The 13959-nt window shown below is 38.3% G+C and overlaps 1 protein-coding gene across 5 annotated transcripts in view; it reads left to right on the forward strand.

Annotated features, from left to right (window-relative positions):
• The window catches only part of SLC4A1AP (solute carrier family 4 member 1 adaptor protein), a 75018-nt gene that overhangs the window by 3361 nt on the left and 57698 nt on the right, over nucleotides 1-13959 (forward strand). For all 5 annotated transcript variants that reach the window (XR_009534320.1, XM_060117519.1, XM_060117518.1 and 2 more), the window contains exons 4-9: nucleotides 549-609; nucleotides 946-1085; nucleotides 5963-6123; nucleotides 7839-7908; nucleotides 8289-8475; nucleotides 11805-11916. Coding sequence is in view for 4 of the 5 variants with exons in the window: in XM_060117519.1 (XP_059973502.1) it covers nucleotides 549-609; nucleotides 946-1085; nucleotides 5963-6123; nucleotides 7839-7908; nucleotides 8289-8475; nucleotides 11805-11916 (731 nt within the window). In the remaining variant the exon portion in view is untranslated. The remainder of the gene's footprint in view (nucleotides 1-548; nucleotides 610-945; nucleotides 1086-5962; nucleotides 6124-7838; nucleotides 7909-8288; nucleotides 8476-11804; nucleotides 11917-13959) is intronic.

The raw sequence follows: 13959 nt of genomic DNA on the forward strand, positions 1-13959 counted from the left end.
GCACGAACCCGTGTCCCCTGCATCGGCAGGCGGACTTTCAACCACTGCGCCACCAGGGAAGCCCCAGTAATTCTTAACATGGATTTTCACTTCGTATGATTTAAAGAATGTTTCCACAGAGAATAGTTTCAGTAGAAATGCTTTGAGAGAACATCTATGTGTATGTGTGCACGTGTGTATGAGTGTAAATATATATATGAACTGCTTGCATTCTGCACTTAATATTTATGCTTCTAAAAACTAGGCAACCATGATAAATTAACACTAAGTCTACAACTTATAAGTGTGAAAGCTCCTATATAGGGGACAAACCTGTGTATGGAGAGTTGTTTTGATTTGAGTTTGGGCTTTTCTCTGCCTCAAGCTCATTCTAATTTTATTATCAGATAATAATTCCTAGGAATAGGAAGTGAAATGCTTTGAAATTTAGTATTCAGTGTGGTATGAGAACTTTATATTCTTACTTAACCTTTGTTGTCTTTTCCCTTTATATCAACTAGTAACTTTCAGATGCTATTAAAATTGTTTTGTCTTTCTTCCTCCCACAGGAGAAGAATTAGAATATGAGTTTGATGAACAGGGTCATAGCACTTGGCTTTGCAGGGTGAGGTATGTTCTTTTCTCATTCACATCCATTTATGGGAAGTGGTCAATTTCAGGTTTAATTTATGGTTACAGACAACAACCCAAAGAGCAACTTTAATCTTAATTTTAGCCTATTCCTGAATTTGGACCTTGATAGTTTAGTAACACATTGCGGTTAGGGTGGGATGAGTAAAAGGTGGAAGGAAAAGATTTGAAGTCCAACCTTGGCAAGATAGAACAAAATGAACTGAGAGATTAAAAAGCCATCTCAAAAAATATGACTATTATCATAAAATATTAATTTTTTTCATGAGAATTGGAGCTTAGTGCTGTGCTATAATTCCCCCCAAACCAATGCAGATTACCTGTGGATGATTCAACTGGAAAACAGCTAGTGGCTGAGGCTATTCACTCAGGAAAGAAAAAAGAGGCAATGATCCAGTGCTCACTGGAAGCTTGTCGAATCCTTGATACTTTGGGATTGCTGCGTCAGGAGGCAGGTGAGTACGTGAGAACACTTTTCTTTAAAAAAAACAACAAAAGGAAAGAAGGAAGGGAAATTTAACATAAGGTTACAAAACTTCTTTTTAGGGGGAAAATGTGAATCGTACAGAATTCTATGAAGTGAAAAGAAAAAAATTCCCTATCTCCATATCCAAAAGTAACCGTTGTTTATTTGTATTCTCCCAGACATTTTCTATAGATGTGTGTTCAGAAGTAGATCCTTTAACAAAAAAAACTACGCATACACAAATACATTTATGTTACTTATAGTATTCTTTTGTGACATTTTAACATAAGAATGTATCATGGGCATTACCCATGTCATTGCATTAAATTTACCTTATTTTTAAAAAATCTATTGGGGTATATAATTATTTTTTATTTATTTTAAAATTAATTTTATTGCAAAGTAACTTACATATAATTTAAAACTACCAAAGGCTTATAACTAAATATACCTGTTCTTTGTCCTGCCCCTCCCCAATCTTCATCCCTAGAAGGCTTTTAACTCTTTCAGTTATTTCTTCTGGCCTTTAAAAATATCCATATTTCTAATCCAGTATCTTATAATAACGTGTAATGGAACATAACCTGCAAAAAAACAAAACAAAACAAAAATGGAATCACTGTGCTGTACACCTGAAACTAATGCAGTATTATAAATCAACTATACTTCAATAAAAAAAGAATAAATGTTAAAAAAAATCATATTTCTAAAAAACATGAATATGCTATTATATTTTGATTCACTTAAACATTATCTATTGACTTAAATTAGTATTTGATATTTACATGGTTACGTTTATGCAAATATTAGTCACAACTGAGCAGTTTTTTTTGTTGTTGTTGTTTTTCTAAAGTTAATAATTGTGTATGTGTTTCATGTGTTTGATTTTTTTGGTACCTCTTACTCATTCTTCCCACACCTTTCAGTAGCCTTTCAGTATGTTTTTCCATATGGTCAATCACATTAAGTAATTTATCAGTTCTGACTCTTTTGGAGACATTTCTCCTGAAGAGGACTCTTCTCATTCTTCTAAGGATGACCACTCTCTAGGCCTGCTGCAGAACAGTCATTTGGGACTTCATTTGCTGTCTTCCTTGAGATTTCCTTTCTCATTCTCCAGGGGTGGATTTTCTGTTTTGTGATTCTCATATTTCTTGGTTTACTCCCTTGTTTTAGTGGAGCACATCTTTCTGTAGTTTTGGCAGGATAGAAAGCTGGTACAACAATAGGGGGCACAGATACAATCTTCAATGGAGTTCACATCTTCCATTTTTCTTGGTCTACTGTTGATTTGGTAGACATCCTCTAGTGGATTCCTAAGAAAGGATATATAGCAAGTCAACTTTATTAAACTCTCCACTCTGAAAATATAATTGTTCTAGCTTTACTTTTGGTTAATAGTTTGGCTGGGAATAGAATTCTATATTGGAAGTAATTTTCCTTCACAACTTTGAGGGCATTGCTCTTACCTGACATCCAGTGTTGCTATCAAAGTCCTAAACTATTCAGATTCCTGATCTCTAGTATGTCATCTTTTTTTCCCCTCTCACTAGAAGTTTGTATGTTTCCCTTTGTTCTCAAGGCTCTGAAACTTAACTATGATGTACCTTTCTGAGGGTATATTTCATCCATTTCCCTTGGGTACTTGTTGGGTCCATTTGATCTGGAAATCAGTTTAGGAACATTTCTGGAATTGTGCCATTCCATCATTTCATCCCTCTGTTTTCTCTTTTCTCTGGAATTTTGTTATTTTAGATATTGAACCTCTTAGACCGATCATCTAAGTTTCTTATCTTTTTTTCCCATCTCTTTTCTATTTGTATTTTTTGTTCTTTCTGGGATATTTCTGCAGCTTTATCTTTCTGTCTTCATTTTGCTATCAAGATTTTAATTTCCAAAGCTCATTTTTGTTCTTTGAATATTCATTTTTAAAACAGAATATCCTGTTGTTGTTCATGGATTATTAATGTCTCATCTCTCTGCTAATCTGTTTTCTCCAGGTTGTTTTTTCTTTTTGTTTATTTGGTATCTATCATGCATGGTAGAGGTTTTTCTCAGATGTCATGTATTTCTTGGTTGTAGATACTTATATAGGGACAAAAAATGTGGTTGGTAGCTTGGAATATATAGGTGGGGCTTGTTAAGTTTGAGGAACACTATACAATGATGTGGGTGGGCCTTTTGCTGGGGAACTCTCCTCGTAAGTATCCTTATATTTTCCTTCTTCTGCTGGCAAGATTCCCCAGAGAGTACTCTTCCAGTCTCCTGCATGAAGGGAGAGGACTGGCTGCCAGCATTCCTAGTGCTGCATGGTGGAGATGGCTGAGCGTGTTCTCAGCATTCAGCTGTTTTCAGGAGAGTACTGTGTTTTGAATGTAGTACCCATGCCCTCAATTGTACTAGTCAACCCATAGTTCAAAGACTTTCTGTCTTAAACTCTGTGTTTTTCCTGGGGGTGGGAAGGAGGTGAGTAGCCAGGGAGAAGAATCTGTTTCTCAATCAGCTTTTACTCAGTCCTCTATATTTTAGCACTACTATCCAGCCCCAGTTCCAGATCCTTTTGAAGATTCTGTAGTATAATCAGTTTGGTTCTCAGCTTTCCCCATTGTTGGTTTAGGATCCATTTTTTATTTTTTATTTCTGCTAAGTTAGTTTCCACTTATCTGTCTGCTTTTTGATTTACAAAAATTTGGTGTTGCTGTCCCCACTACTATTCTCCCTGTCTTTGTAGATTAGTGTCTTTAAAAAAAGATCTCTTTGCTGCAGTTTTAGTGGGGTATGGGGAGAGAACAAAATTAGATACGTGTGTTCAGTGTACCGTCTTAACCTGGAAATTATCAGGTTTATATTAATAAGGACTGTTTTGGTTGCAAATAACAGAAACCTAATTCAAACTAGCTTAGGGGGAAAGGTTATTGGCTGCAGAAGCTGGAAAGAGTACCTCACAGGACTGAAGGAAGAACTGCATGAACCAGGACGTCAAGTTCTGGAAGCAGAACTTAGTGCTACAAAACCAGAACTCAGTATCACCAGGACACATACAACTTATATATGTGTATCTGTGAGTGAGTCTGTCTCATGAATTCATGGTTTTATTTTGCAGACAGATTCTTAACCCACGCGGAAAAGAGGGATGCTTACAGCCCTGGATTTATATCTTCTCTCTTTATTAACCTCATTGGAAAGAGAGCCTCTTTTTCCCTGTATCTAAGTGTAACTATGAGGGAAAGATTCTTATTGATCTGGCTTTGGTCACATGACTACCCCTAATCCAGATGGAATGGGGGAGGAATTTTCTAGAGGAAAGGGGGTACTTTTACCAGAACAAGGGGAGTAAGATGACATAGGGTAGACAAAAAAGTAATAGCTACCATAGTCCCCTGTTGATGGGCTTTCTAGATTTTCATGGTTACAATGTTTCATTGATGTGTATAGGATAAATTTCTTTAAGTAGAATTGCTGGATTAATTGCGTCTTTAATGTTGACAGCTGTTGTAAGATTGACCATCAGAAAGATGGTGTAAATATGCATTCCAGCCAACTGTTTGAGAGTCCATTTCCCCATATCCTTACCAAATTAGGCATTATTAATCTTTTTATGTTTTTTCTAGTCTAATAGGTAAGAAGTGGTATCTCATTATTCTATTTTGTGTTCTTTAATTATTAAAAAAAAGTTTAACATCTTTTCAAATGTTGGTTGGGCGTTTGTATTTCATTTTTTGTGAATTGTTTTTATTATTTTAAAAATTTTCTTTTGGATTATTGGCCCTTTCCTCATTTATCTTTTTCCTTTTTTGCTAATTGATTTTTTTTATTTTTTTTATTTTTATTTTTTTTTTTTCTTTTTGCGGTATGTGGGCCTCTCACTGTTGTGGCCTCTCCCGTTGCGGAGCACAGGCTCCGGATGCGCAGGCCCAGCGGCCATGGCTCACGGGCCCAGCCGCTCCGCGGCATATGGGATCCTCCCAGACCGGGGCACGAACCCGTATCCCCTGCATCGGCAGGCGGACTCTCAACCACTTGCGCCACCAGGGAGGCCCTGCTAATTGATTTTTGAGGGCTTTTGCTCATTAAATAAATTAGCCCTTTGTTTTAACTTTTTTTTTAACTTTTTTTTTTATTGTGGTAAAATATACATAACGTAACATTTACCATTCTAAGCATTAAAAAAAAATTTTTTTTTTAAATGTATTTTTTGGCCACACCACGCGGCGTGTAGGGTCTAAGTTCCCTAACCAGGGAGCGAACCCATGCCCCCTGCAGTGGAAGCATGGAATCTTAACCACTGGACCACCAGGGAAGTTCCTAAGCATTTTTTTTTTTTTTTTTTTTTTTTTTAGCTTTTTTCCATCTTTTTTTTTTTTTTTTTTCTTTTTCCATTTTTTTTATTAGTTTCTGCTTTATAACAAAGTGAATCAGTCATACATATACATCTCCTAAGCATTTTTAAGTATATAGTTCAGTGGCATTAAATATGTTCATGTTGTGCAACCATCACTACTTTCCATCTCAGAACTTTTTTGTCATCCCATTCTGAAGCCTTGTACCTATTACACAGTAACTTCCTACTCTTCCTCCCCCCAGCCCCTGGTAACCAGTGTTCTACTTTCTGTCTCTCTGAATTTGACTATTTTAGGTACCTCATGTAAGTGGAATCATGCAATATGTGTCCTTTTGTGTCTGGCTCATTTCACTTGTAATAATGTCTTCAAGGTTTAGCCCTTTGTTTTTATATGTAGTTTGGCAGCTTGTTGAATCCTCTCTTTTAATAACTGATGGTGATATTTTAAGCTGCTTGTCTACTTGCCTTCTTTCTTTTTCTTTTTTTTAACCTGATTCATTATCATTTATTTTATCTACCTCTAGTATCTCGGAAAAGGAAAGCCAAGAACTGGGAAGATGAAGACTTTTATGATAGTGATGATGACACGTTTCTTGATCGGACTGGCCTGGTTGAAAAGAAGCGTCTGAACCGAATGAAGAAGGCTGGGAAGTTTGATGAGAAGCCAGAGACCTTTGAATCATTGGCAAGTTTTATTTATAGAAATAGCTGTGGTAGTTTAATTTTTTAAATAAAATAATGTATTATTTAAATTTTTTTTTTTTTTTCTTTTTGCGGTATGCGGGCCTCTCACTGTTGTGGCCTCTCCCGTTGCGGAGCACAGGCTCCGGATGCGCAGGCCCAGCGGCCATGGCTCACGGGCCCAGCCGCTCCTCGGCATATGGGACCCTCCCAGACCGGGGCACGAACCCGCATCCCCTGCATCGGCAGGCGGACTCTTAACCACTGCGCCACCAGGGAGGCCCTAAATTTTTTTATAATTATAATTTTTAAAGCAGTAGCATTGAAATCTAGTACTGAAGTATAATTTTTATGATCTGTAAATTTGATGGTAACAAACAACTAGTCTTATCCAAGCTGGAAAAAAGTTTGGCTTGTTGCTAGAGACTATATCTATCTCTAGGTGGGTAGTGATCCATTAACGAGCATTCTTTGGATATGATCTTACCCCCCAAAAAAGAAAGGAAAAAGTTCCAAGTTGGGACATTCTGAGGTGAAATTGACTCTAGGCTTTCGGCAGCCAAGAATCGTGAAAGAAATTTTGAGGAGTGTAGTTTGGTAATACAGGCACACCTCAGAGATACTGCAGGTTCAATTCCAGACCACTGCAATAAAATGAAAATTGTAATAAAGTGAGTCACACGAACTTTTTGGTTTCCCAGTGCATATAAAAGGTATGCTATAGTCTATTAAGTGTGCAATAGCACTATCTCTAAAAAGACAATGTATACTTTAAATATACTTTGTTGCTAAAAAATGTTAACCATCATTCTGTCAATGCAGGGTTGTCACAAATCTCCAATTTGTAAAAATGCAATATCTGCAAGGTGCAAGTAAAGTAAAGCTCCATAAAATGAGCTATGCCTGTAGTTTTGTTTGTTTGTTTGTTTGTTTCTGTGGTACGCGGGCCTCTCACCGTTGTGGCCTCTCCCGTTGTGGAGCACAGGCTCTGGACGCGCGGGCCCAGCCGCTCCACGGCACATGGGATCTTCCCGGACCAGGGCACGAACCCGTGTCCCCTGCATAGGCAGGCGGACTCTCAACCACTGCGCCACCAGGGAAGCCCTGCCTGTAGTTTTAAACAGTGTATCCTTCATGAAATTATCATAAGATGACCTGTATTTTCACTATATTAAGTAGTATTCAGAGCTTAAAACATTATCTAACATCTATTGTTTTGATTCATCAATGAAAACAAATGCCTTGAGTTCTTTCTTTTTTTAAAATATTTATTTATTTATTTTTTGGCTGCGTTGGGTCTTAGTTGTGGCATGTGGGCTCTCTAGTTGTGGCTTGCGGGCTCAGTTGCCCCGAGGCATGTGGGATCTTAGTTACCCTACCAGGGGTCGAACTGGCGTCCCCTGCATTGCAAGATCGATTCTTAACCATTGGACCACCAGGGAAGTCCCTTGAGTTCTTTCTTTTGAGTAAAATAAGGTCTGTGTTCTGTACATTCCTTCTGTTTAATTCTTGATTCTTTAATTCAGATATTTATTCAATTAGATTTAAATAAACAAATGAAAAATGTTAACTCCATGAGGAGCAGATTTAAATGGACTTCTGAATTAATCCTCTTAAAACTTGTCACAATAATTAAAATAAGAGGAGGAAGAAAAGGAAAGCTACCACATTTTGAAAGAAGAAAAACATTTGCTAACCCTGTTAATTTGGGTGTTACAGGTTGCAAAGTTAAATGATGCTGAAAAGGAACTCTCTGAAATTTCTGAGAGACTGAAAGCCTCCGGCACAGGTAAGGTAATGACTCATTAAACAAATATTTATTGAGCACCTACTGTGTGTAGTGCACTTTGCTAGGTACTAAGGCTACATTGATTAGTAAGATTTACAGGATATGGAGCCTTTCTAAGGAGCAGCATAGCATTTTAGAACTAGAAAGAACATTATAAATTATTTGGTTCAACCTCTTTATTTAATAGATGAGGGGAATGAAGCCCATTGAGGCAAAGTGACTTTCTAAGATCTCCCAGGTATAACCAGTTTCCTTATTCCTAATATCAGTAATGTCTTCTGTCCAGCTTTAAGGTAGTGACTTTTCTATGGAAACTTGGGCTGAATTATAAAATATTTGGTGCCGTCTTTCTAAACATGTATTATCCCTTTCTTGGACAGCTCTATCAGAGTCACCATCTCAGGACTCTTTAGATGCATTCATGTCAGAAATGAAATCAGGGAATGCATTAGATGGTGTGTCCCGGAAGAAACTTCACCTGAGAACTTTTGAACTGAGAAAAGAACAGCAGAGACTTAAAGGGTTGATAAAAATTGTAAAGCCAGCAGAGATTCCAGAACTAAAAAAGTAAGTCTTAGTTATACTTGGAATTTTAAATAAGCATGTTCACAAAGATAACATTTTGAATTATATCTTTATTTTTTTAGGTAATCACTATGGACTAGAAATAGAAATAGACTATAAGGAACTCTTTAAAGCACAGAAGGCAGTGGTTTCACGGAGTAACTAAAAACCCAGTTTATTTGTGAAATTTAGAGCACTACAGGATTTTTAAGGAAAACGGTATTGATTCCTGTTTCATTGGAGGGTTCTAAATTTTTACTTAATACTTTTAGTGCAGAGTAAACTTCTTTAAAGAGCAACATGCTCAAAAGGTTAATTTCCCTAATATATAAAGACCTATTCACCAGAGACAAATGGGCAAAGGATGTCAACTGAAAGGCCACTGAAAACGAAATACAAATAACTCTTAACTATATAAACTCAACCTCACTCATAATAAGAGAAATACAAATAGTACAATGTAATACCGTTTTTATCTATGATTTTAAAACCACAGATGAAAAGATGTGAGTACAGATAGTCATTTTAATGCCTATATCTGTCATTCTTAAGAACCAGTTGATAACTCTTCACTATATTTAAATACTTTTTTAAAGTGGAATCTCTTCCTTAAAAGGGGGAAAAAGCATAATCCCCTGAAGTTGATCTTATTGTTAACTTTGATTTTGGGGAAATTATTGGAAGAGATTAACCCAAATCCATTTGCAGACATCCAGAAGATTTTTGAGTAATTTGTAAACAAGATTTTAAGAATAATTTTTCCCAGATGTGGCTAGTATTTATGAGTGAGTGTGTGTGTGTGTGTGTGTGTGTGTGTGAGTGTGAGTGTGTGAGTGAGTGAGAGAGAGAGAGAGAGGTCCAGTCTTTCAACTTGACAATATTTTAAAATTGTCTTCTATGTGGTGTCAACAAATTTTGAAAATGTTGAGTAGGTGGTTGTAGAAGTAAGCAATCCTCAATAAACACAATCCAGATGGGCATCTCAAAAACTGGTACTACCTAGGTACATTCACTCACTTATGACGGTAGTTAAATATAGAAGGTATCTTGTTTTCTTGAGGTCCGTGCTGTTCAGGACAGCACCTGAGAGTCACATGTGACATTAAAATTAAACAAAATTAAAAGTTCAGTTCTCCAGTCACGTTAGCCACATTTCAAGTGATCAATAGCCACATGTGGCTAGTGGCTACTGTATTGGACAGCGCAGACAGAGAACATTTCCATCATTCCAGAAAGTTCTGCTGGACAGTGCTGCTTTAGGTTGTCAGTAAGCATCTATTCAGCCCCTCACCCCTGTGTACAAAACCTGTAACTTGATGCTGGGGGCATTGCATACATGAGTATCTATCAATTGAGAGGCACCTCTGTTTACAAAAATGTAATGGCCAACCGTTTCTGGAGCTCTTGATCATCTGCACAGAAGATGTATCCCCAAATTACTAGCAGGTTTGTTCAAAGATTTATATGTAGTTTGGATATTTAATACAGTGATGCATAGATCAGTCTACAGAAGTCTATTTGCCGCAAATGATGTTTGAGTTACCTTACTGACAGTGAGGAGGGAGATTAGCACTAGAGTTACACTTCCTGGGTTTCATTCTCAGCTCTGTCAATTAGTCTTTGGGAATTTTAAGGCAAGTTATGTAACTTCTTTGATCTTCACTTTCCTCATCTGTAAATTAGAATAATGATGTTGCAAAGATTAACTGAATAGCGCTTAATAAAGTGCTGGCATAGGTATTATCATTGTCGTAATTTTTACTATCATTGATATACTTGGCAACAATTTGTGACATCGTTTTTGTGGAGAAAAGGTAAAAACTCAGGAGCCATAGCCCAGGTTAGACAAATTAACAGTGAATTTTAATTCCAACTCTGTAATCCTTTAATTTGCTAAGTCAGCCCTGAGAGATGTTCTGAGCTAGAAGACATACATCAGCTTCCTCCAGAGCCTCCCCTCCTCCTGTCTGTGTGTCTGCCTTGTTCCTGCTCCCTTTCTTACTTTGGATACTGGCCTTCAGGTGCTGTGTATCTTCTCCCTCCTCTTCTCACTTGAGGTTGAACTTCTAAACTTCCTACCTAAGCCCACCCCTGCTCCACCCACAAGCAACTCTTGATTGTGATCCCATCTTCTACTGTTTCTTCTCCTTTGGGAGTCTTTGCATGTCCTCCAGGCCAGCCAAGCTATTTAATGGAGCTGAAAAATATCTGTGTTGCTCTTGCCTTTGCCTTTCCATGCTTCCTGATGCTTGTGGGGAAGGGATGTGAGGGATGTTTGACAGAGCGTCTTTAAGGCCAGGCAGGCAGGATTTCCTCTGGTGGCCTCAGCAAGGCAGTGGGTCTGTCTCTGGTACAGAACGGGGGTGAGGCTAGGCTCAAGAGCACCACCGAGGGGGTAAGACTTAGGTAAAGGAAGGCAGGAGTGGACATGGAGCTTTAGGGTTGAGCAGCGTAGTCAGTTTCTTGTTTGGGCCCCTGTGAGCCAGGAGGGCCAGTGCCGTCCTTATATTCCAGAAGGCAGGATTGTCCTGTAGTCAATGGGAAGAAAGCAGAGGGCTTTCTCCCCTCTTTCTCCTCATGCTCTCTTGTCATTGTCACCTCTGACTACTCTCTGAGTGTCTTGTCAACTCAACTGCCATCCCTTTTGTTTTGCTTTGTTCTTTTTTCCCCTGCTCTTTTCTAATTTCTACAGTCTCTTCTCTTTGCTCTTCCTCAGCTTTACCGTCATGTGCTTAGCTTTTATAACTATATTCAGCCACTGAGAACATTGACAAGCTCACCAGTTGTGGGGTCTCTCATTAAGTCTTTGTTGTTACTCACTACACAGGATATCCTGCCTCCCGTACCCTTTACACATACGTTTTTTTTTTTTTTAACTTCTGTGCTCAGAGCTGTTGTGTGTGGTTATGATAAGTGTGGCCTCCAGGTAAGTAAGTAAAGCACTGAGTCCTCTTCAGAGGTTGATGGCAAATAGGGCTTTACATCACGGATCCATCTCCTGCCATTTAGTGGGTATGGGGCATGCCTGTGTATTCTCCTTTGCCAGTGACCTGTGTACTGTAGGCATCATTTTATGAATGTGAAGTCATGTAGCATGTTGTAAATTGCTAGACTAAGGTAGTATCCTTATCTTGCCCTTAATACCTCTGTGTCAGTGACAATCAGCAGTGTTGTCCATTCAAACTTTGCTGGCCTGAATACCTCTTTCTTATTCGTGTAGGCATAAATGTTCACTTTGTGGAAAGTTTTGTGGTACCAAAAGTTTGTTTACCATGGTATTTTTAGATAAAACCTTGGCCTCACTGGAATAGATAATTATTCTTTCTTCCTAGAACTGAAAGTCAGGCTACAGATGGAGAAAACAAAGCTAAAAAGCTTACACTGCCTCTCTTTGGTGCCATGAAAGGAGGAAGCAAGTTCAAATTAAAAACTGGAACAATAGGGGTAAGTTGTGGGTCAGGGTGTTAAACTTTTAGCTCTTGAGTTATCCTGAGCTAATTTATATCTTTTCTTTTCAAAACTCAGATGACTCATCCCACAGTCATGTAAAAAGGGGCTGTGGGCTTGGTATGATCACATCTTTCCCAAGACATGGTTCTTGGATTTTTCTCTTCAACCTAGGCTTATCAAGAATTGATGAATCGATTCATGTGAATCAATTTGCATGTAACCGATTTGTGAATTAGAATACCAGTTTATTAATTTGTGATCAATGTTGCGTTTAAGAAAGGGTCTCCTGTGGTTTCTGGGTTTGTTTGGGTTTTTTTGCTTTTTTCCTGGTGGTTAGATGTTGTAATATTCAGAGTCAGCTAACACTTGGTAGTAACATAATCTCTACACCTGGTTCTGCCATATGGTTTTTCTTACTTTGTTTAATCCTTCCAACACCTTATGATGTGTAGGAATTATTACCGCCCACAGTTGAGGAGCAGGGTCAGAGAGGTTAAATTCAAGATCACACCATCATTAAGTAACTAGATGCAATCAAATCCAGGTCTTATACCTCTTGAGTTGTGATCTTTCTACTATCCTCTAATACTTCGCTGATATATGTTTTTGCTCTTTGTACATCCTTATCTATAGATTCAGTTTTTAAAAGGTTTTCATCACCCCAAAGAGCATAACCTTATGTATTAATGTGCTAGGGCTGCCATAATACCACACACTAGGTGGGGCTTAAACAAAAGAAATCTAAATTCTCTCACAGTTCTGGAGGCTAGGAGTCCATGATTAACATGCCAGCAGGGTTAGTTTCCTCTGAGGGCTATCTCCTTGGCTTGCAGATGGCTGCCCTCTTGTTGCCTTGATGACCTCTTAACATGGTCATCCCTCTGTGCACTTGCAACTCTGGCGGCTTTCCTTCTTCTTATAAGGACACCAGTCATATTGGATTAGGGCCCCACCCTAACAGCCTTATTTTAACTTAACTCTTTAAAGACCTTATCTCTAAATAAGTAACATTCTGAGGTACTGGCGGTTAGGACTTCAACATGGATTTTGGGGGGACACAGTTCAGTCCATAACACCTTGTATTAGGGTAAACTGTCCTCTGTTGGCAGAGGTCTGAAGTCCCAACCATGTGTCCTGAGTGAGTACCATGTGGTTTACCTGTGATGGAGGCTTTTCTGTGAGGTGGGGAGAGGGTATTTTAGTTAGCAGAAAAACTCTTTACTGAAAAGCTGTCCTTAGGATTACTGAGCTAAATCCTATATTTAAAAAATGATATACGTAACATATACTTTGGTACCTTCTTCCTATTCTTTAAGCTGTGATCAACTTTTTCTAATAATTACTTTTTTTTTAAGATGTTGGGGGTAGGAGTTTATTAATTAATTTATTTATTTTTGCTGTATTGGGTCTTCATTTCTGCTCGAGGGCTTTCTCTAGTTGTGGCAAGCGGGGGCCACTCTTCATCGCGGTGCGCGGACCTCTCACTATTGCGGCCTCTCTTGTTGCGTAGCACAGGCTCCAGACGCGCAGGCTCAGTAGTTGTGGCTCACGGGCCTAGTTGCTCCACGGCATGTGGGATCCTCCCAGACCAGGGCTCGAACCCGTGTCCCCTGCATTAGCAGGCAGATTTTCAACCACTGCGCCACCAGGGAAGCCCTCTAATAATTAATTTTATTGAAAGGTCTTGATTAGAATATTTGACCTTATTCAAGAAATTTCTTTTTCTTCAGGATCTGTTTTACTGATTTACGTATCTTGTTTCCTTGAAATTGTGTTAAATCTGAAATGAAAAAGCTGCACAAATGATTTATTTTTTAGAAATGTGTGTCTGATTTCCTCCCTAGGAGATTTTGTAATGAATTAAGATTTGTAATGAATTTAACATCATGAGGGGTTAACAGGACAGAATTCCTACAGCTGGTACTCAGTAAATCGTACCTGGAATAAATGTTTTTGTTCCCTACAAGATGTTTCAAGTGTTTCATACTTCATGTTCTTTTGACCCTAGAAATTAGCAAACATACATGTTAAGGATTC

The sequence above is a fragment of the Mesoplodon densirostris genome, chromosome 14, assembly GCF_025265405.1.
Source record: "Mesoplodon densirostris isolate mMesDen1 chromosome 14, mMesDen1 primary haplotype, whole genome shotgun sequence".
Lineage (NCBI taxonomy): Eukaryota > Metazoa > Chordata > Mammalia > Artiodactyla > Ziphiidae > Mesoplodon > Mesoplodon densirostris.